This window comes from Epinephelus fuscoguttatus, linkage group LG14 (genome assembly GCF_011397635.1).
Source record: "Epinephelus fuscoguttatus linkage group LG14, E.fuscoguttatus.final_Chr_v1".
Classification (NCBI taxonomy): domain Eukaryota; kingdom Metazoa; phylum Chordata; class Actinopteri; order Perciformes; family Serranidae; genus Epinephelus; species Epinephelus fuscoguttatus.
In genome coordinates, this window is record NC_064765.1 from 18306664 (window position 1) to 18330786 (window position 24123).

The 24123-nt window shown below is 40.1% G+C and overlaps 2 protein-coding genes across 5 annotated transcripts in view; both read left to right on the forward strand.

The window, feature by feature from the left end:
- The window catches only part of rcan3 (regulator of calcineurin 3), a 64389-nt gene extending 48985 nt beyond the window's left edge, over positions 1-15404 (forward strand). For both annotated transcript variants that reach the window (XM_049595434.1, XM_049595435.1), the window contains 3 exons: positions 7523-7696; positions 9020-9191; positions 13026-15404. In XM_049595434.1, the coding sequence (XP_049451391.1) occupies positions 7523-7696; positions 9020-9191; positions 13026-13180 (501 nt within the window). In that variant the 3' untranslated portion in view covers positions 13181-15404. The remainder of the gene's footprint in view (positions 1-7522; positions 7697-9019; positions 9192-13025) is intronic.
- A 1254-nt stretch (positions 15405-16658) lies between these two features.
- LOC125900448 (non-compact myelin associated protein) overlaps positions 16659-24123 on the forward strand; it is a 29492-nt gene continuing 22027 nt past the window's right edge. Inside the window, exons 1-2 of one of the 3 annotated variants that reach the window (XM_049595437.1) lie at positions 16659-16721; positions 19849-19960. The gene's annotated coding sequence lies outside the window, so the exon portion shown is untranslated. Of the gene's footprint in view, positions 16722-17360; positions 17472-18017; positions 18033-19848; positions 19961-24123 lie in introns of those variants that run through there. The other 2 variants (XM_049595438.1, XM_049595439.1) reach the window with 2 other exon arrangements.

Genomic DNA, 24123 nt, shown 5'->3' on the forward strand with positions numbered 1-24123 from the left:
CGATTGTTCCTTTCATCATTTTCTTTAAAGCTTAACCTCTAAGTTTACCTCTTTCCACTAAGGTAAATGATTTTCAGCTTACAAAAATAGACAGCCGCGACATGTAGATAAATGTCTGGGGAGGTGCACATCAGGCTACGGCATAGGTTACAGAGTTTACGTTGTAGGTACGGCGTTGATTCGATGCAGAAGTATGTATCCAGTCAGTATCTTCCCAGGGCCTCTTTAACAAAATGGTTGTAGCTCTCAAATTCCAGATATGTTTGCGAGTGCTACAAGGCTCTTATGTGTTGAGGTTGAGGTGTTTTGATATGTGTCAAAATAAGTATTAGAGGAAAAGACGTCATGTTGCATGCTGCAGCTTGGAAGCGTTTAGATTTTGTTTGACACATAACGAGTCAAACACTTAATTTCCTGCATTCTCGTTAAGTTTATGCAGAAATTTGTGCCTTTCTTGCATGAAGCCCCTTCCTACTTTAATGTTTTTATTGTGACAAATTCACATGTTCTAGATATTGAGGGGGGCCAAAATTCAAACTCTACGCCTATGGCAGCTTGCCTGTCGCAAATTTAGTGAAGCAGTCTCCAAGCCTGGGGGCCGAGGTAAAGAGACGATCCAGGACAGGAAAGGAAGAATTTAGCCTGCTGAGGTGCACCCTGGGTGTTACGTAAAGGTGACATGGGGGAAACATGCGGTCAGCAGTAACGACAGCACTTGCCGTTTCAATCAAGTCGGCTATTTGAGAGCTGTGACTTCACGCCTCCTTCTCCTCTCAACTGTCTCCACCCTAAACACGACAGATATCTCCTGTTAGATAAACAAAAGCTGTGAGTAAAACACAGACTTTAATGTGAAAAAGAACCATGAGGATGATGTTAGGTTTGTTTTTGTCCTTATTTTTTTTTCTCCGAGCACACCCAGTTCTCTCTTGTTTTCTGTTACCTAGCTACTGTATGTGAGATAAATCATATTTTCCTCCAGCTTCTTCAGTAGATGTTGTTATCCGCCTTGTTGAGAATGAAATACAGGAACATGCTGTTCTCTGCTCCTCGCTCACCTGTTGTCCTACAGCTCTCAGTCACTGCAAATACAGTAGTAGCAGGTGTTAGATCAAGCTGTGTGTGTGTGTGTGTGTGTGTGTGTGTGTGTGTGTGTGTGTGTGTGTGTGTGTGTGTGAGAAAACCAGTCTATCTCTGCTGACAAAGGGACAGACGCCCTTGAGTTGTGCTTAGGTACTAATGGTACCTGTCACATTACTTAACCACACATGCCCTGTGTGTGTGTGTGTATGCGGACAGAAATACCATCTAACTAATTATGGAAACACTGTGAAGAATCCTGAACACATTGTGCACATCACACACATGCTTACTCACGTCTCAGTCTCACACACACACATGTGCGTGCACAAAGAGGACAAAGGGAGTGGGTCACCGCAGGGAACATTGCATTGGCAGATGAGCAGGCCACTTTTCAACCCAGTGTAACTCAACACCCCTCTCCTCTTCCTCATTCCCCCTCCTCTTCCTCCTCTCATTCCCTCAGGATGTCCGTTCATAGAGACCACATAAATTTGTGATGAGCACACTCACTTGTTACACTCTGATCGGCCGCGGGTGTATCAGCAGTCAGTATGCGGGGTTTAAAAACAAACATGCTATTATGGAACATGATCTCGGAGCTTTCCCACATGTCTCCTCATGCCAAAACATCAATTTAGGTTAAGGAGGTACCCGCAGCATGTGTGTGTGTGTGTGTTTATGTGTGCATGCATGAGAAAGACTACCTTATCGGTTATCAGACATGGAGTTTGATGGCATGTGAGTCATAGTAGCTGGCTGAGGCTCATGGAAAATTCACGGTTTGAATAAGGGCTTAAGTGGGCTCTGCAGACAGGCCAAACAAGTGCTTTGTTGTCATTCTGAAGCTTGTTACAACTAAACCCGAATCAGAAGAGTTTGCAAACAAAACAATAGCTGGTCATAGTGAGAGTTAGATTGTGGTGCTGTTATATGAGCCTGTGCTTTTTTGAGAAATCTTGTTTTTATATTTCAGAAGGCAAAAAAGGCCAATATCGTACTACGAAACGTCCATGCTCCCATGCAGAGACACAGACTTTTTAAAGCTGCACTAATCAATGTTTTTATATTAGTAATGGAACAAATACTTTGTGTTGTATGGAAGGTGACAAACTGCTCAAATCTATGGAGCCCTTTAGGAATTTCTCAAGCTAATTGTTTTGGTTTTACAGCCATTAACGTTGCTGTTTTGGTCCACGCTCACCGTTCTCACCAGCGTCTGTTCTAGACATTGTTTTCAGTGATTACGCTCCAATAAACCGCCTGTAAGCTATAGGGTTGGGTACCGAACTAGGTACTTTTAAGGATACCGACCAAATTGCGTCAGTACTACCGAGTAATGATTGTGCCGGTACCTGTTAGCGCATTTAGGTTAGACGCCAGATTTCGACAAGAGGTAGAAGTGCAACAAAGCACCCTGAAGCCTCAAAGACAATCACAGAGCTTCAAGGCCGGCAACATAGCCCTGCGAAATTGGTTCAACTGTAGACAGGAGGTGGAAGCGCCATGATGCAGGGAAGCTGGCCATGTAGCTCCATCGGCCACTCCATCTGCCACCCCATCAACCACTCTGCTCCATCGGCCACTCTGCTTCATGGCTTCCCAGTGAGACAAAACTATTGCTGCAGTGCCGATCTGTTGTGATAGTTTTGGAGGATAGTGTGGTTTATTTTCTCTTATATATTATTTTAGTAATAGCCTAGTATCACTGCTAGACAAGCAGACACACACACACACACACACACATACACACACACCTGCAGACAGACAGAGAAAGAAGGTTATCTTTATGTGTGATTAGAAAAGAGCAGAGAAACAGAATTGTATTTTAGTCTACTACATTACCCCTGCAGCTTGTTCAAATATCATATACCGAATTACAGTATCCAACCCTTGTATGCTACCTTTCCAGAGCTAACAGATGGACAAAGTTAGCAGCTAGCGGAGCATTTAGCAGCTTAAGAGCCAGATATTTTTGTCAGGACTTGATGGAGAGCAAAACAGAACTACAAATTGGACTGACTTTCATCAGGGGCAAAAAAATATGACTTCAAATTAATGCTGATATTGTGAGGTAACTGCTAGATGTTTAAATAAGCCACTGTTTGCTAACACATTAGCCAACACGATAATGGAGCCTGCTGTGCTGCCCCCAAGTGGCCAAAAAATGAATTACTGCAAATTTAAACAGCAAAATTGTCCATTTTACAGAATACAAAAATCAAGTCACTAGCAATTTGCTGTGCCCACTTGAAATCCATTTATAAATGCTTTTGCTACAACGTGTGTCGGACATTGACAAAGGCTCAGAACAATTGGAAACCTGATCAAAAGAGACACATAAGAAGGAGTTGAGTGTCTCACAATAGACTGATTAAAACAGAAATGTGTTTATTTGCAGAGGCCGACCCTTTAACCTCTTTAATTCAACATGTCGACTTGTTGTTCCCTCTGCTGTTTATACCCAATTAAAGTGAGGAAGCTATTTGGATAACTACTATTTAGCAGCGGACGATGTCGTCTGTGGGGGTGAGAGGATCAATTTTAAATGAGCACATTTAACACTCGGCTGTCCCTGTATTGTGGTGAGTCACACTCTTCCCTCTCCTCTGGCTTTTTGGGGATTGTAGCAGTCTAATTGCCGAGTTAGCCGGTAATTCTCTTTAAAATGCATAAAAGGAGTCAAGATACTCACACATTCCTGTCCTGACCTCTTTTACTTGCTTCTTCAGAATGCACCTTGTATGGCCAACTAGAAACCTGACTAAAAATGGTATCACGGAGCCCGGAGGTGAAGTCAGCTCTGAAGTTTAGCCAGCCACCCTGAGGCGTTTAGCAAAGGGAAGACCAGATGCACTTACATGGGGAGAAGAGGTGGAAATAAAACAAGGAGGGAAAGGAGGGAGGATTATGAGTAAAAAGCGTTAATCTGCTTATTGTTGAAATTCAAATTGTCTTGCCACAGTGTACACCACACTGCAGCATAACTGTGGTTCACAGCTTGCTCAGTCATTAACAACTCTGCATGTGTCAGACAGGGTGATGATGTAATTTCTCCGCAGAGATACACCCTGTATTTCGGAGCATACTGACATTTGCTAAGAAGTACTTGGCTGTAATGAAATTCAATGAAGACACTCAGCTTAATTTTTTAAAAATGCATGTATTTTTAGGTGTTACAAAGTGATGTATGTCATTAGGTAATGTGTATTGTGTTAATATACATTCTCCCATTGCAGCTTTTAATGATTATTTTTACATTTAGTGCTTACGTTATTTCCAGTCCTGAAGCCAAAGTCAAAGTCCAAGTAAATATTTGAAGGTTAAAGCTTATCAAATAAAAGTACTTGTCTCACATTCCAGTAAAAATTAATATCTTATTAAAATAACAGCAACTCAAAGATGAGTTGGACGGATTTTGATGGACCTGTTTAACTGTTTCCAGATGTTTTAAAGACCAAACAATTAATTGAATTAACTAGAAAGAGTGACAGATTATGTAATCCTGAAAATAATCATCGTTAGTTGCAGCCCCGTAGCGGTGCGCAGCTTCCCTCCAGCATTTTTGTGATGAATATGGAAATTAGAGTACAGCATGACTTTCACTTTGCTTCATGTGATAAGGACACCCACATCTTTGCTGTGTGTTTTACTGTAGTTTCATCAAATCCTAGTAATTGTTATCAGATATAGTCAGATTTTTGGAGTCAAAATGTCAAACAAGATAAGATTTAGATGTAAGAGATTTTTATGGATTCATATGAAGGACACGGGACTAACACTAACAGGACACACATACAGAAGGGAGCGCTCATTTTAGCGTGCTGAGTTTACAGATACCTGGTGTCGGCCATCACTAAGCTGTCACTAATGTGCAGAGGCAGATCTCACAGTCGACATGCTGCCTGTGTTCCTCCGGCTAACACGCACCCTTTCCATCCTGGTGAGAGGTGCTGTGTCAGCAGACTGAGGGAAGTGTTGTGAGAGTTTTTCAGTCCTGTGTTTCCCACTGAGACTATATTGAGACAAGCACCGGCATGCAAAAACACAATCATGGACTGATTTGAAAGGGGTTACACTTAACAGTTGGTACTGATGCCACTGACTGCACACGTGGCTCTCAGGACATTGGGCACATGAAAGGCAAGTGATTATTTGCTTGGTATGTGTTAATTTGTCTTTGCACAAACTTTTAGTGCAAAGTGATGAGACCGTTCAGTCCACTATCCATCTTAATTTTCTGATAGGAAACGTCATAGTCATCTGTCGACCAGGAGACAAAGAACAGCGCTACTGATTACTAAGAAACCAGCTCTCCCGGCGGCCTTTTTCTTTTTCCTTTCGCCCTCCTACTGAGCTGCTTGATTGAGTTCACACCTGAGGAGGCCAATTTGGTGCCCATGGAGCGGATCGAATAATAAAACATAGGAGATGTGGGAATATATCATGTGGGTATAGATAAAGACAAAGTGTGGTGCATGACGAAGAAGGGAGAGTGAGGGAGAGGACTGTGAGACAGACAGCATCAGAGAAGATTGCTGGAAAATTACGGGATGTTGGAAATCTAATTTCCACATTAACTCGATAGAAAATGAAATGGGTGCAGAGCAGTTAAAGTCACGTCTGACACTCAGACAGATTTATCACTGAATAACTTAAAGGGATACGTTGCCAATTTTCAACCAGCTTTATATCATAACAATGTGGGCGGTATGTGTAAATGAACTGTGGTAAACTTATCTCCATCTTGCCAGCACCCACATCTCCCTGCTCATCTTTTCATTTAAATCCGCTAGATGACTTGATTTTCACTGGTCCTTGGGGCTGTTGCTCAAACTGCAGATAGTATGTCTGCATTTTCGTGTGCCTGCCACCACAGGACACAAAGAGTATAGACGCAGATCGAGAGAAAGACCCAGAACTCTGATCAAATAGTAAAACTAGGCAGCGCTGATCAAATATAAACCAAGATTCTGTTTCTGTATTGTCTAATTCTCATCTAAATTGTCTCAAGAAACAGTTTTAGTGCACTGTTTGGCTGTAATATGAGAATTTGTGGACAGGAAGTGGGTGCCATACGGTTTCCTGTGTTGTATAGATCAAACAGTGAAACTAAGCAGTGCTGATAAAATATGAAACAATATTCTACAACTGCATCACCTATTTCTCAGCTAAAATGTTTTCAGAGCCATATTTTAGCTTAATGTTTAACTGTAATTTAAGATTTTCTCTTACCAGCCAGCTGCCATATTGTTACCTGTGGAAAAACAGCCAAGCTCATACTATGTCACCTATCATTGGGACCTTTTACTGGTCCAGTGTGGTGCAGCACATTCTGGTAGTTGTAGGTTTCCTACCTCTTGAGCAAAAGCAAATGCCACAGCCTCTTTTTCTCCATTTTCTCTGGTCCTTTTCCCAAGTATTTGTGTCTTTCTACAGCCCAGTTTTATGAATAAACCATCTCATTAGTATTGAAGTTCATCTTTAATTAAACCCCACATTTGAGCTCTTTCTAATTTGTCTAATATTTCACCAGAAATATAAAAATTGTGCAGAGATGCCATTGTTTGTGTTGGATATAAACACAAAATATTCTTAATAAAGCAAGAAAACTAGAACATGTTACTGACTGAGCTGCTCCAGAGGACATTTTAACCGGAAAGCAACAACTCCTCTGTGTTGTTAGAGCTGAAACAATTAGTCAGTTAATCATTTAGGCGATCAACAACAATTTTGACAACCAAGCAATTGTTTAAGGTATTCGCTAGTACCAGCTTCTCAAATCTGGGAATTTCTTTCTTTTCTCTGTTCTATAAATGCTTAAATTGAGTATCTTTAGAGACTGTCAGACAAAGCAAGGGATCTGAAGATGTCACTCCAGGCTCTGGGGCATTGCATCAGACATTTTTCACTGTTTTCTGTGAGGGAATAAAGAATTAATTGCAAAAATTAAAACACAGATTGCTCCATAATGGCTGTAACTGTTAGTTGCAGCCCTATGTGTTACCATACCTGCTTACTATTGAATCCCTTTCACATTATTATTCATGTTTTTTATCCAGATTAATTACCAGATAAGGTGAATTTTCTCCTCTAGCAGTGATACCGGTAGTGTGCCAGGTGGCCCCCCAACTGCTTTCTAATTCACAATGAAAATACACTTACTCATACAAGTTTTTTTTTTTACTTTAAATATAAATAAGATGCCATGGTGCATAAAAAAAGCATCAAAATAGAGTTTATCCAAAAAAAAAAAAAAAAAAGTGTCAAGGGAGGATCGTCCAATAGGGGTCTGCCTCTGGGCAAAAAAAGTTCAGTATACCTGTCTTACAGTATCTTCAACATACATGGCAAGACACTAAACATCAACCTGCTCAAGCATTTAACATAAATGTCTTTAAATCCATCTCTTACCAAATTCTTTCTGTCTTTGTCTCCACAGGAAAGGTTCGAGGCATTGTTCAGGATCTACGATGAGCAGACATCTTTCCAGATGTTCAAAAGCTTCCGGAGAGTCCGGATCAACTTCAGCACCCCAGAGGCCGCTGCCCGCGCTCGCATCGAGCTGCACGAGACCGAGTTCAACGGCAAGAAGCTCAAACTCTACTTTGCCCAAGTGAGTTTCAGTTAAGGGGTCTGGGAAAGGGCAGGCAGGGGGCCTGGGACATGGACCATCTAAGGAAGAGCGGTGCTTATTTACATGGGAAGTTATGCTTTAATGCATGATTCACTGCAGCATGCACAAACACAACAGGGACAAAAACTCTGTCAAGTCACTTCCTCTCCTTTTCATTCTTATGTGTGTGTGTGTGTGTGTGTGTGTGTGTGTGTGTGTGTGTGTCTTCTCTGAGCCACACCTGACTGCTTCCTCAACCCACCAACCTTCCTGTCAAACCTCATCAGTCATATGATTGCACACATGAACACATGAATTGCTGATTTCTCCTCCATCATAACTGTGTATCTGTGCATGTCTGTCTGTTGCCTTTAGGGGAGACGGGAAGCAAACAAAGTGAAGTTTGTGTCTTGTACAAACACAAAATAAGAAGAGAATATATCATAGCTACAATGATAAAATCATGTTTGGATGTTTTGGAATAAGCTTTAAAGTTTAGACATGTAGCTCATTACATTTAAGCATTTAAATGTCTATATTTCAATGTGTAGAAAGTCCAGACCCAAACCCACTGAAGTGTAGTCCCCAAAGTTGTGTTAAAACAACTGTTATATATAAGCTAGATGTCTTTAAAAATTATTTATGCCTCAGGGCACTGGTGGCTTAGTGGTAGAGCAGGCGCCCCATGTACAAGGCTGTTGCCGCAGCGGCCCGGTTTCGACTCCAGCCTGTGGCCCTTTGCTGCATGTCACTCCCCCTCTCTCCCCCCTTCACGCTTGTCTGTCCTATACATTAAAGGCAAAAAAGCCCCAAAAAATATCTTCCAAAAAAAAAAAAATTATTTATACCTTGACATCATTTGGCCTTCACAACACCAAATTCCTTCTTCCTGGGAAACCATGAGTCAACTTATAATTGATGCCCGTTTTATCACAAATATATCACTAGTTATGACCCCTGCTGCACCCCTCGGTACTTTGATGTAAGAGGATTAAGGATTTTAATGCTCAGACAGATGCCACATGTAGGTATTGTAATTATGGCAGTTGGCTGTTATCAAAATGCCAAAATCCCCTCATGGGAAGGAGCCTGCAATTTGAGACTAAAAGGCTGAAGCCGTGACTGCAAAACTGATGTGCTTTTCTTGCTGTTAAGTATCAGGAACTTCGACAACTATCCCAATTTGAATCCTCTTTGTGAATCGTCACTTTCTCTACTGTCACTTTAGGATTCTTCCCGAAGGAGCTTCACCCACTTCATTTGACTTTGAGCTCCTATTGAGAGCGCTACAGCCTTCATCTATTGTCATCTCCTTTCTGATAGGTCCAGAATGGTGATGAGGACATCGACAAGTCATACCTGGCCCCTCCCCAGCCCGTCAAACAGTTCCTGATCTCGCCCCCTGCCTCGCCACCTGTGGGCTGGAGCCAGAGCGAAGACGCCACACCCGTCATCAACTACGACCTGCTGTGTGCAGTAGCCAAGCTAGGACCTGGTCAGTACTCAGTAACTAAGTTCATGAAGCATTTCAGAATGCTTATACATTAAATACACACATGCACAGATGAAACACGCAGGAAATGGTGTGTGATGATGAAGGTATAAAAAAATCTAATTTGAGTCACCCAGGTAAAAACAGGAAATAATTTCACGCTCCTCAGCAGGGTGTTAAATAAAGGTTATTTGTCCAGGAAGCAATTTGACAAAAGGAATTGGGGTGGACATTATTGAATCATCCGTGTTTTATTCTTGACTGTTCCTGCAGGCTTTTCGGTAATGTCTGCGAAACAGCATTAGGCCTAATTTACCTGATCACAGATGCATTTGTATGTAAGACCGCCATTATTTGTCTGTGTAATCTCATTATGAATTGAGTGGCATTTTAGAATCGATATTTCTATGTGAAATGGCTGTTAACGTTGAATTTCCTGCTCAAGTGTTGCTGTGCACATGGTCTCGGTCAGGCAGCAATATAAAAAAAATATATCAGCTTGAAGCACATAAATGAAAACCACAGTGCTGGCAATTATCCGTCAGTGTCAAAGACACTTCACCTTCAGTTGCTGCATTCTGATACTTCTCAGGAAATATGCATCAATGCGAATATCTGTGTGTCTGTGTGTTTGTGTGCAAATTACTTCAATGTGCTTGAAGAGGTTAGGTTAGTTACTTTATCATGTAACTGGGGTCTTTTAGATTTTGGTATGAAAAGTGTTGCCAGGGATTTAGGGATTTGCTCATAGACTGTATAAAATAATGGCCATAGTTACCGTGATGTCACCTATTGGTTTGTGGACTCCTGTTTTGGAGCCTCGAGTTTGGCATTTTGTACAATGCAGTCTTAATTTTGGAGTTAGAAGCAACCATGTTTGGACGAAAGGGTGGAGCTGTGGAGGAGCGAGGGGTGAATCTGGCTCAGAGACTATAGCGGCGCCTCACAGACAGCCAGTCACCCAAGCGGCTAGGCCTTTAAATATATGTGACTTATGTAAAAGTTACAGCCAAACAACAACACAATTAAAAACATTCAAGATATACAGTAACATGTAGAAATATTAGGACACTTAAGTACGATGACAAGAATCAACCGACTCATCCTTATACTTATGAGAGCTTTAAATTAGGCAGAGAGACCAGTTCACGAAGTTTCAAATCGTTTTGAAGGTTATTCCTAGTGAGGGGAGCAGAGCACATAAAAGCTTTCTTCCCCAGCTCAGTCCATGCACAAGGAACAGACAATAAAACTAAGTCTTGAGATCTCAGACTACAGCTACTGTCAAATCTCTGTTCAAACAAAGTACAAATGTCGGTGAAAGTTTACCTAGTATGGCTTTAAAAATGAACAATACCAGTGACTGAGCCTACGAAAGGTCAAAGATGGCCGACCAGCCCTGGAATGAAGTGTACAGTAATGAGTAAGGAGTTTTCAATTTGTAACAAAGATATGCAGTATCTAACATGTGCAAACAATGTGCAGATGCATTCATGTACAACAAATCACCATCATCCAGAACCGGTAAAAATGTAGCAGCAGCCAATCTTTTTCTGGCCCCAAAGGAGAAACAGGACTTGTTTCCAAAATAAAACCTAACCCTAACTTAAAGCCTTAATAAAATGTTAACAGGTGTGCGATATAAAATTTCACCCCCATACATACGTCATAAAGGGGGAAATTAGCTACAGAGACCAAAACCATTTTTGTACCAGGCTGTAAACATGTTTATTTCTGCTGTAATGTTAGGCATTTTAGTCTATGGGGATTGACTCACGTCTGGAGACAGCCTCAAGTGGCCATTCAAGGAACTGCAATTTTTGGTACGCTTTGTGTTGGCTTCATTTTTCAGCCTCAGAGGTTGCTGCTCGGTTTTGCACCTTCGTCATTACATCAAGGTCAAAAGACAGGCGGTGCCTCTTTTCCATTGATGAAGAAGAAGAAGATATACTTGATTAATATTGTTAAAAAGTCAATTTTTTTCACTTTGTTGTCATGCACACAGGCCTGAAATACACACACATGCACACACAGGACCAGTACATACATTAAATGGAGAGATGTCAGAATGAGGGGCCTGCCATGGACAGGCGCCCCGAGCAGTTGGGTGTTTGTTGCATTGCTCAAGGGTACCTCAGCAGTGCCCAGGAGGTCAATTGGCACCTCTCCAACTACCATATTTGGTCCAGGTCACTAAGTCACTATGGGCTGAGCTACTGCATACCTAAAATCGCAGTAGAGCTAATAGAAGCATTTTTCAACTTTGAATTAAACTCAGTAGAAAAATCTTCATCCTCATGAACACCATATTTGAATGCAATGCGACCTTTCTCAAACGTCCAATCCAGAGAGGTAGATCATCAGCGTAACCATAGAAACTCACCACAACTGAACTCCAAATGAAGCAAACAGTCAATCCCTATGAAAAAGGCAACAATCAGAAATTCAAAAATCTGAATTGTGAACAAACACGACACAGCAAACCGATGTTGTGATCACAGTGTGTATCAGTTTCACGTCACCACAAAGTTCCCATCCTATCACAGTTTCAGCAGGTGTGTGAAATGTGTAGGCAGCACAGCTCTGCACTGTTACATTCCTCTCCCAACAGCCTCGTCCCCAGTCAGCTTCTCCGCTCAGAAATAACGACGCCTCTGTCTGCCTTGTCGACAAGACTTCAGATTGCGGCAACCTCTATAAAATGTCACCTTACACACATAAAAAGGTGTGTCACGTCCACAGCGTCTGTCCATGCTTGTGTATGTGGGCATGCTGATGAAGTGGAAAACATCACTTCCAGGGCTGAATTCAGTCGAACAAAAACATGATTAAACTTCCCACATACCCACAAACACACACACACACACACACACACAGACAAAGACTGTCCATCCCAGAGGATCACTTTTTGACACGTCCTGCTGTTACCATAGCAACATGAGGAATCAGGAAATGGCTTTGTTCTGTGGCTCACATCCTGGCATCTGAAATCAGATTAGCGCCGGGCTGCAGCACGGCACGCTGACTCCCTCTGTCAACTCCCTGCGGTAACAGCAGGACTCTATTCACTGTCCGTCTCTCTGTTTGGCACCACAGTGGGAAAAAAAAGCCACAAGACCAATTTCCTCCTGTCTGCCAGCTGTCTGATCTCATCTCCATGGCAACTGTGATACAATCTAGCAAGTGTGTGTTTTCAATCTGAGTCCGCTGAGTTTGGCATCTGGACAAATGGCAGGACCATTCCAAGAAAAAGTCTCTTTGTGTCCTCTTGAGGCAACGTGCTGACCTGATCTTAAGTGCAATGGACAAACAGTAGATTATCTTGGGCTGTAAAAATATCCTCAGTGTGGAAAAATAGTAACAATAAATAAATAATGAACCACATAACTGTATTATTATTATTATTTTTTTTTTTTAAAAATGTCTTTTCATAAAACTGAGCCATTTATGCTGTAGTAAGACTCAAATGATTGTAGAATTGGTGCTGCATGACCAGATAAAACAGAGAAGAAGGGCTGTGGCATTCGCTTTTCTCTAAAAGGTAGAAAACATACAACTACCAAAATGCACTGCACCGCACTGGAGCACTCCTGCTGGTGGGTGACGTACTGCGAGCTTGTCCGTTTTGACCCTGAGTTGTACTGTTTGATCTCAGTATATTCAGCCTCTGTCTTTACAATACAGGAAACAGTATGGTGCCCACTTCCTGTTCACAAATTCTTGCATTACAGCCAAACTGTGCACTAAAATATGTTTATGAAGACACGTTGCATCATGACCTGTTAAAGAGTATTTAATGTAGTATTTTTCATGCAACTCCTTCCCCTCCTCTCTCAGGTGAAAAGTACGAGCTCCACGCAGGGACAGAGTCCACCCCCAGCGTGGTCGTCCACGTGTGCGAGAGCGAGACGGAGGAGGACGAGGCGGTGCGGCCAAAGCAGCAGATCGTCCAGACCAGACGTCCCGACGGACCCCCCAAAGTCTTCAACTAAAGAGGCCTCCCCCCCGGCACCGGTGCGGCCCCCGACCGCCCCTTAAACCCGCTAAACACACCTGCCCTCTCTCTCTCGTCTCTGCACTCACAGAGAGCGTCGATGCCCCTCATTTCAGTTCAACTACAAGCAAAAACAAACCAACAAACATTGCTCGAAGACGGTGTTTGTGGGGAGCGTGGCGATGGAATGAGGCGGCTTGAAGGGGATGGATGAGAATCACACACACACTCATCACATTCTGCGGACAGCGTGGGGAGCGGTGGGCACGCTTGCCTCCACCCCACAAACCTTCCCCTTGTTTTCAGCAAGAGGGGTGGAAATACCTGTCCCAACGCAGGCACCTGTCACTTATCACACACACTCAGCTCTCATTGCTAGTCCTGCTCCGTAGCTTGCTAGTCAGTTAGCTTGTTAGCTTGTACCTCTCCCTCTTACATGTGTCGTGTGTTCAATAATCTTTGGTTAAACAAAGACATTTCTTCTTCTTCTTCTTCTTTTTTTTTTTTTTTTTTTACAATAAATTGTGTTTTCATATTATATATATAAATATATACATGTCTATTTTTTCTTCTTTTTCATCCATTTTCATATCTGCTGGTTTGTCGCTTCAGCTTGCATCAAGATTGAGTGTGTGATGTTCCCGCTCTTGTCTGCATGTATATACAGTAATACAAAAAAAAAAATACGTACAGAAACACAAATACTAACAAGATATATCAAGAAAAAGGAACCTATTTAACATCACACACAGCACGAAGCGTCATATGTGACTAACAAAGTTGTGGTGGCTGTTTGACTTTTATGATTTACTTTCGCTCGTTTTCGCTTTTTGTCTTTTTTTATTTGGAGAGATGTTGTTTTTTGCTAAACTACTAGATGTGTATTCTTACTATGTATTTGATACCCCGACACTTTTTGCATGCTTAGTTACTTCTGTAGATGAGGAGCTGAGGTGTTTTTTTTTAAATTGTTGTTTGTGATGACAGGGAAACAGTGTGACGCTTTTGACACAAGTGCATATCCCCACGCAGAGTATGAAGTGACGTCTTAGGGGGGGAAGATAAAGCTGAATGGTTTTGTTTCTTTTGTAAGATTGACAGCTCAGTCTGCAACTTGATGGCAAATTTGCATTTGTCGCTTTTGTTGTGATTTGATGGATAAGAGACAGTTCATCCCCTTCATTCTCTTCAAGGGGTTTTTGGGATGTGGATTTTTTTTCTTTCTTTCTTCTGATTCTGTTTGTTGTAACTCACGTCTTTAATGTCTTGGTTATGTTGTTTGATCAAACCCACTTTCTATGTGTCAGGTTTTCTTCTGAAACCTACTACTGCTTGTTTTGCACTGAGTTATCTCTTGATATCTCGAAGCAGTTGCGGGGCTTTCGACCGTCTCCTGCTGCGCACCAGAATACTGCGCTGCTTTCTTGCTGTAAATAGCTGAGCGGTAGATTTGTGGAAAAATAGTCTTTTAGATTTTGTAGTTTACCCGAAAGCATTTCGCTGAGAAAAGGGAAAATTAGGTAGCCTCATGAGATATCAACCAAAGCATAAACTCACCCCATGTTGTCATGATTATGTAATTTTTCTTACTCAGAGACACTGATGTATATTGTTAAATTGAAAGAAATCATATTTTACCAACACAGCATTATTTTATTTTTGCAGTATCTAGTTTAGTGGGGAGTTGAACAATCACTAAGAATCATAAATATTTTTCCTTTTGGTTAAGTCTCCCCACAGTCCCGAATCATATCAGTGTTCCAATTCCTCATTTAACGGCATTTCAGTCCTTTCAAAGCAACATGAACAAATGTTCCTAACAGGGCTTTTGGGTGTCAGCGGTGAGTCTAAACCTTATTTGTCATTTGGTGGCATGGAATCTAAAAACTTTTTTTGCTATATTACAATATAAGTAAGCAAAAGAAAAGTCCGTCTGCATGTGAGCACTTTATCGTCAGTGTTTTGTTTGTTTCCATCACATAAAATAGTCCTTCTTGAGACAAAGTAGGAAGCACATTGCATTTCGTCTCTGTTTCTTTCTTGTGTTTTTTTGTTTTCTTTTATCTCAAGCTGAACACCTGGTTAGCCTTTTCACCAGCATATTGCAGTGAGTGAAACACTCCACTTCCTTTTTGCTAGTGTGAACCATGGAGAATTTCAGGCCTTTTTTGGATCAATGGGAGTGTACCACTGTAAAGGTGTAGACATGCAGTACAGATGTAGGTTTTAAATGAGGCAGGATGACACCGCAGAGCAAAATCAATGTCTTTGTTTTACGTGTTTGTCCGCGAGAAACATTCATCTTTGCTGAGGAAGTTAAATGGTTCTTTGAAATGTTGGCAGAGTGCAGTTTTATTGGCGCTATGGTAAAGCTGTCGCGGTTATCTAAGCAGACAGCAGATTGGTGGAACCGCTGAGGTGCATTGTGATAATGAGGAAGCAGCAGAGCAGGAGGAAGACACTCGTGATGATTTTTTTACTCTCTGTGGTCATGGTGTTTAAAACCGGGTGCATTTTGGTCACGGTTGAAATGAAATTGTATATTTATGTACATATGCCAAGTGTGTTTTTTTCTTTTGTTGCTGAGGCCAGTCCCAGTGTGCAGTTTGTTACGGCTTCTCTTGGCAATGTTGTAATGGAGAAAAAAAAAAACATACAAAAATGTGTAACAATAAGTCCTGAAGATGCTCGATCAAAAACCAACTGTCATTGTGTTGTGTTCAACATGGACTCTGTTTGAATGTTTCTTTTATTTCTGGGGAACGTCTACTAAAAAGGTCAATAATACCGTTTGTCACTGTTGTACTGTTTCTGTTGAAATATGAATATTGTGTCTTGTATCGTAGGAATCCAGAAAACAAAGTAGCAAAACAAGCAATAATTTACAGTTCTATAATACCGGTATGTGTATTTTCATGTTCTGTAATTATTTCTCAGAGATGGTCTCTGTCTCTTACAGTATCCGCTTCTATTTGTGTAGTATAATAGCCATTTGTTTCACATAGAGAAATACATAAAAACTTATTCTTAAAAGCCATGTTTAGTGTTGTTTATTTTAGGGGTTTCTTTAACTTAGAGGTTACAAACTTGGGATGCAGATGCCGGTATAGAAACAGAATCTCAAGCAAAATTTCCAATACAGGCATTTCTTAGATTTATTACAAATCACGTTCACATTGCATGAGTTATATTCATCTGAAAATACCAGCAACTCACTTTTAGCATTAGCACTAGTTTGTGCATTTCATTCATTATCACTACATTCAGTTCACAGAGTTAAGCATCTGTTTTTCTGAGAGGTAAATTCATAAAGGTCCTCAAAGGAAATTCAGAAAGTTAATGACACTTAAAGGTCTAGTATGTAGGATTTAGTGGCATCTAGTGGTGAGGCTGCAGATTGCAACCAAAGAACCACGGTGGCAACACACCTATCTAGAACCAAAGTTTGGTTTACCATTCTGGACTACTGTTGAAACAACATGGTGGACTTTGCGGAAGAGGACCTGCTCCGTATGTAGATCTAAACGCCTCATTGGAAGGTAACAAAAACACAATAAGTCTTAGTTTCAGTTGATTATACACTAATGAAAACATAGTTATGAATATTATTTTCCATTTCTGCCAGTATATCCTCCTAAGTCCTACACACTGGACCTTTATGGCTGTTTTAAAGGCACTTTAAGAAGATTTTTCATTTGCATTATAAAACATTATTTCTGCTACATTATTAAAAAAAAGATAATAAATTAGGTCAGTAAGTAGTGGCTATATTTCCTAATCCAAGATCGTAGCTGGAGGTAAGTTTTATACTATCTATCTAGTAAATTGGTTTTATTTTCCACTATCTAATATTGTCTTATGAAACAAAACAAAAAAGATCCTTTTTTTTTTCAAGCAACTGACATATTTATTGAGCCTAATATTCTTTAATTCAGACTCAAATGGAGTGTTATGTATTACTAATCAACTTCCTCGGTCTATAGCCATGAGTAATGATAACATAGCTATACTAGCACTAGTACTAGTGCTAATGCTAGTTTGTCCTTAGCGCTAATTACCAAATGCTAATGCATGCTAACATGCTAAAGTAAAATCGTGGACATGGCAAACATACCTGCTGAATGTCAGTATGTTAGCATTTTCATTGTTATCATGTTAGCACATTAGTGTTAGCATTTGTAGCTGCCAGCACAGCTGTTGACAGTATTGTTTAAAGAGCGTTCAGAAAGACATGCTTGGCTCTACAACTCAAATGTGACGAGATTACAAGTGGAAATATCACCAAAACTGTAAGTGTAATGATTAACCCTCTAGGTTTTTAGCCTAGCAATATGTATTTAGTTTATGTTTAGTGCTAACTGCCTAATGCTAATGCATGCTAACATGCTAAAATCGTGAACATGGTATACATACCTGCCTAATGTCAGTGTGTTAGCATTATCGTTGTTAGCATGTTATCACGCTGACGTTAGCATTTGGAGCTGCCAGCACGGCTATTGACTGTTAGCATTGTTTAAATAGCATTTAGAAGACAGACACATGGCTCTACAACTCGAATGTGACAAGTTTACTAGTGGACATATCACCAAAGCTTTAAGTGTTACAGCGCTAATTACCTAATGCTATTCATGCTAACAGGCTAGGCTGAGATGGTGACATGTTAGACACTATACCTGCTAAACATGTTAGCAGGTATAGTGTCATATAGCGTTATAACAGATTAGCATTTATCTTAAAGCAGCCTCACTGAGCTGCTAGCATAGCTGTAGACTCCTAGCACTCAGAAAGACAGATGCTTGGCTCTATAACTCAAATGTGACAAGTTTACAAGTGGAAATATCACCAGAGCTGTAAGTAACTGGTCAACCTTATTGGTTTTTAGCCTACCAATACGTTTTTAGTTTGTGTTTAGGCTAAACTGAGATGGTGACATGTTAAACATTATACCTGCCTGACAGCAGCATGCTAGCATTGTCACTGTGAGCATATTGGCATGCTGACATTAGCATTTAGCTCAAAGCAGCCTTATAGAGCTGCTAACATAGCTATTGTTTAAAAAGCTTTCAGAAAGACAAATGCTTGGCTCTATGACTCAAATGTGATGATAAATAATACATTAGAGACACAAAGCTGGGCTATGCATCAGCCCATGCAGATGCAAATAGATAAAACTATGTAAATAATGTAGATGTAAACATAATAACCATATTCTCACATAGGCATCTGCAATATTGCTCCAGTTGTTTTCCACTCATCCCTCTGTAATTCTCCACTTCTCTGCTGTTTTCAAAATGTTACACAATTAATGAAGGTGAATTGGTTCGGTATCAACCTGTCCTTCACACAAGGCTATAAAATACACAGAAAAGCCTTTATCACATGTTTTAAAATCATGCTAGAATGGTACAACAGAGTTACTGTCACTTGCACTTTGCACCTCATATTTCCCCCAAGGACATAACAACAGTTAATATTCTGTTTGGTTCAGGGCCTTGTCTGTATGGTAAAGACACTGACATCAAGGTTGAGTTAATGATTCTTACAGTAAACAACACTGGACATGAAATTTATAACACGAAAGGCAAGGTGTGGCAATGCAGCCGTGACCTGCAGTTCAGCAGCCGATTGAATTTCACAGCTGCAGTTTCCCCGTGACAGCCATGAAGACAAATGACTGCTGATGAATCCAGTAACAATAGATTTCTCTCATCCATTTCCCCCTGACAAACCGCACTTCATTATTACGTGAGGGGAGTAGAAACAACAAAACCAGGAAGGAAGCACATTGTCTACCATGGTTTGACAAAAAAATATGTTTTGCAACTACAGGTGGGATGAAAAGATAGTTTTTGTTGATGTAAGCTCACTGTTTTAGTGGAAAGATTTGTGCTTCCTGAAGTGTACACAACGCTAAAAAACAGGTGCAGAAGGTTAGCTGTGTCATTGCTGACGTACTTAATGGTCTAAAGGTAAAAACAGTGGACGGCTGTCAGCATTTTACAGTTAGAGAGGACTGAACAACAGCTGTGAGACGAGGCTTACTCTGCTGCCCTGTATCTTCCTCTCCATGACACAAAAAGCCCTCTCTTCATGGGGAATTCCTCCTCACAATGCCCCTCACTGTTGAACGTGAAGATGGATGTGCACCTAAGGGGAACAGATCAGGTTAACGTGGCCCCTGTGGGTGTTAATGGGGCCAGTGCCTCCAGATTCCTTTAAAGGTACTCTCCAGGATTACACAGCGGGCACGTCTCAGTTGCTCATGCAGGAATCTTAAGTGATGCATTAGTCATGAGTTGACGAGAATATACAATGTTTTTAGTTAAGTGGTTCCTTAAAAGTACACATAGTGGAGTGTAATGGGTTTACTCTGACTGGATTCAAACATTTACCTCAGCTTTTAAATCAAAGTCCCCTAATGCAATGAAGTGATAAGTACAGTGAGCGTAAACACTTTTATCTCCCTCAGGAGGAGAGAGTAAAGATTGGCTGCCCCCTGTAAGACCTGCTGTTTTATAGTCAGGAAAAGTGCACATAAAACAACTTTCCTTATCTGTGCTGATAATAAAATCAGTTTGTAATTAAAACAGATTATCAACAGATTACAATGGCAATTTAATGTTTGCGGTTTCTAGGAAATTATGACATTTCTTGGTACATTTTTAGGCATGTTTTAGCAGCGTAACTGGAAGGATACCACAACGTTGGCTGGTCTGCCAGCTGTTTGACGACTTTGAGCCAGGCTGAAAACACTCAAATGGATCAACATTAAAGTTTGGTAAGTTCATAAGTCATTCCTGTTATGCAGCAACATTTTCTGTCCCTTTACTTTACATATACATATATACATATTTTCTTTAAGATGTGTCAAATATTAATATAACAAATGGCTTAAATTAAAGATTGGAGTCTTCTTCATCACCTAAACACAGAATAATACACATTAAAAAATACTTCCTGACCTTTTTTTGGTACATATGCTTGATTTTACCATGTCATCAGTGCAAAGTAATTAACTTTAGGCTTTATAATGGGACCAATAAGGGTTTACATGTTGGGCTTTTTAATTAGTAGCAGTTAGTCACCAAACACGTAATTGCATTGTTTTACAAATGTCCTTTATATGAAAAAATGTTTTTTTAAAGATTATTTTTATGGCTTTTGCCTTTATAAGACAGGACAGTATTAAGGGTGAAAGGGGGGCGAGAGAGGGCATGACATACATCCAAGGGCCATGGGCTGGAATTGGACACATGACTTTATACATGTGATGCCTGCACTACCCACTGAGACACTGGGCACCCCAGAAACAATCATTTTAATTGGTCTTAGACAACCAGTATGTGCAGTGTCAAGAGAAAATCACTGGTCTCATAACATGCAAGGAAAGCCATGTGGCATGTTGACTTTCTCGTTCTGGTAATAAGAGTGCTGCAGCTAAAACAATAAGGGCATAACAACAAAAATGTTTTTTTACCTGAACATGTCATCTGAGTGAGGTCAGGGTATTTGATGTTTTTGATTGTCCAGAGTTTTTAAAGTAGGCCCCTATTTTACTTGCAACATATTTTCTTTATAGAAATATAGTAGAGAACCATAAGAAGTCATAAAAGTAACACTTCAAGTAGCCTTCAGAGCAGGGCCGCCCCTCCCTAAACGCAGAACACGCGCTGTGCGTAGGGCCTCATCTTCCATGGGGGGGCCACATTTTGCGCGAGGGGACGCATTTGCGCATATGCGCAATGGATGCGCACATGCGCTACCGTGAAGCGCGCATACAATCAGCTCGAGGAAGGAGAGAAGAGACCTGACCGCCCATGCGTCGCTGCAATGATTGACAGCACTCAACATCTGAACAATAAGAGGGGTGCGCCGGTAGGCACTTGCAGAGCTGCAGCGGGTGAAGAGTTGTCGACATGTCGTCCAAAAGAGCCTCAGGAGTGTGTGCGTGGATAGGAGGGCGGATGCTCCCAGAGAAGGGAGAGGGAGAAATATAGCTAAATAAGATGAAAATAGAAAAGAATGTCTCTGTATTTTATTTCTGTTTTCAGTGTTTAATCAAGGGTGGGGGATTGAGGTGGTGGAAGTTACTTTCTTTTGATGAGTAATTGATGGCTATTTGTGACTCAGATTTGTTTATTTATTTATTTCAGTTTGAAGTTATTTTTATTTAATATTTATTTATTTATTGATTTATTTCAGGTTGAATTTTTTATTTTATTTGACTCATACAGCCAAACTACTGTATCTACAGTACATTTGTTATTGCCAATAAAGGTTGTCAAGTTAAATGGCAAGTTGTTGTACGGTCATTCTGTATCTATGATACATTTGGGATGGGGGCCTCCAAATAAAATTTCGCTTAGGGCCCCAATTTGGTCAGGGGCAGCCCTGCTGCAGAGTTTTAGGTGGTTTTCTTAATAATCTACTACAATCAGAACCAGAAAAATACAAAGAATAGAGAATCATAACAAGTAAGAATAAGAGTATGAAACAGAAGTATGTAAATATAAAGTAGTAAAATAACAAAAAAAAGTGCATTATGCCCAATGTTTAACACTAGTTCTTAAGATATTAAGAATAAAAAAATGTTCACTGCATTGAGTCAGTAAGTGTGTAAAAATACACAAATATGTGCACTGTGCTACCTTACACTGTATAAACTGGTATGTTACATTCAGAAATATAAAATATGTATTATGCTTTAATGTTCACTGCAATAGATACATGAATAGAATAAAAACAAGAATAAGAATAAACATAAGAAATACGCACAGTGATGTGCATTATACTGTATGTTGAATAATATACATTCAAGAGGTGTTGATGAGAATAGATTAGTACACTGAAGAATGTTGCACAGTTGAAAAACTGCACAGAATATTGTGGCAAACATGTCCCAAATTACCTGACTTCACCCTACAAGAACTGTAAGCCTTTATGAAACACTCAAAATAAACCCTGTTAGCTTATTGCCTTCAAAAAAAGACTACAATTCCAATGAGACCATTTTCAGGAAGTGATTTTTGAGGAATAAAGCAAAGTGTGGTGAGCAAAAAACTTTCACTCATGACTTCTTCCCCAATGTTAAATGATGTTAGTCAGTTCCATCCTGCTCAGCGTCAGCATGTTAACATTATCATTGTGACCATGTTAGCATCATGGATGTGGTTAGCACATACATTTTAATAGTGAAGCATTAGCATGCTGTTAGCACGCTAACATTAGCGCTTGGCCTCACAGAGATGCTAGCTAGTCTTTTTGAAAGCAATTTTCTTGAAGCTTGTATACTCAAAGGGTAAGAATTATAATTTTAGTCATCACTCCACAAGCTATATGCAATAACTGAGTACTTCTGGTTGACCCAAACCTCATGCCCCTTAAAGTATTTTCAAAATATCATTAACCTATTATTTTTACATTAAAATTTGACATAATGAGAAAACTGAAAAGCTACAAAGACTAGAGCTTGTATGTACTCAATAAAAGGATATTAAGATTTCCATTCAGACATATAAAAATGCTAATACTGTCTTTTGTGGGAAATTGTCAAAGCATACATTGCTATCTATTCAGTATATTTGTCAGGGACAGTGTATATGAATAAAATTACTGTAAATATGCCAGAATTAACCAGGAGGCTAGTTTTCATCTGGTCAGATGTGAAGTTTGAAAAAAAAAGCCTAAAATCCAAAAAGTTTAAAACATAATTCTAATATAAAGCATTATGCTAAATGTAAAACACAGACAGACACATGCAGAGCACAGATATGAGCAGCAATATTAGCAGTGTAAATAAGCAAAGCAAAACAATTACAAAATAGCTTTGGCAGACAGACAAGCAAGCAAAGAAATATGAGGAACAGGAAGACAGTAGCACTAATAAGTCAAGCAACAGGACAGTTAAGCAACATAAGAGTTATGTATTGACAGACATTTGCCAAATGATGAGGGCCTATTACAGGCATATACAGGGCAGTTGCGAACAGTAGTTACAATGGGCCTCAGTGCATGCTAATGTGATGGGCCCTACTGCACCCTAGTTACTAGTTATGAACCACACACACACATAGTTTTAGGCCTATATATATTTTACTAACAGTGTTTCTTACTGCCGCTTTTATGTTATATCCACTTTTCAGTGTTGAGAGATTTTTGATGATTAAACAGAGGACTTGGTATTGGACAACATCATATTACCCAGCGACCACCAGTGTATGTGACAAAAACTACAGAAGAAAACAGGTTAGGTTTAACTAAATAGTTTTTATAGTTAAGTTATAGTTTTTTTGTATAGTTTATGTAGAACAAGCGTATCATTTTGTTATAGATTGATACTATTTAACAAAAACAGAAAACCATAATGGGTTTGCCTTTTTGAGGGCATATCCTCCTGAGACCCTGTGTCCTCATATGAGGACATTACATTTTGGGTTTACTTGACCTTGTACTTCATTCTGCTTAACTCAGACCTGTTGTCCTAGTCTGTGGACACTTTTTTGTGCCACCTAGTGGTAGTAAGACCACAACACACTAATCTGTGTAAAACCAAGTTGGCAGCCATCTCAGAACTCACACAAAAGTGGATAAGGTCCAAAACCTAATCACATTTTATGGTTGAAACTTGTTTATTTATGATTAATAATGTTTGTAGTTTCATAGGCCATACAATTCTGACCAATGTTAGCAACAGTAAAAAGCTAAGATGCTGTTAATTAGAAAGTACTCATGTGAAGACATTGGGAAGTTATCAGCTTTTTGAAGGACATTGGTATTTTATTATTGTCCCGTATGAGGACATTGGTATTTTATTATTGTCCCGTATGAGGACATTGGGACTTTATCATTGTCCTGTATGAGGACAGTAGGACTTTATCACCATCCCGTATGAGGACATAAGGACTTTATCATCATCTTGTATGAGGACATAAGGACTTTATC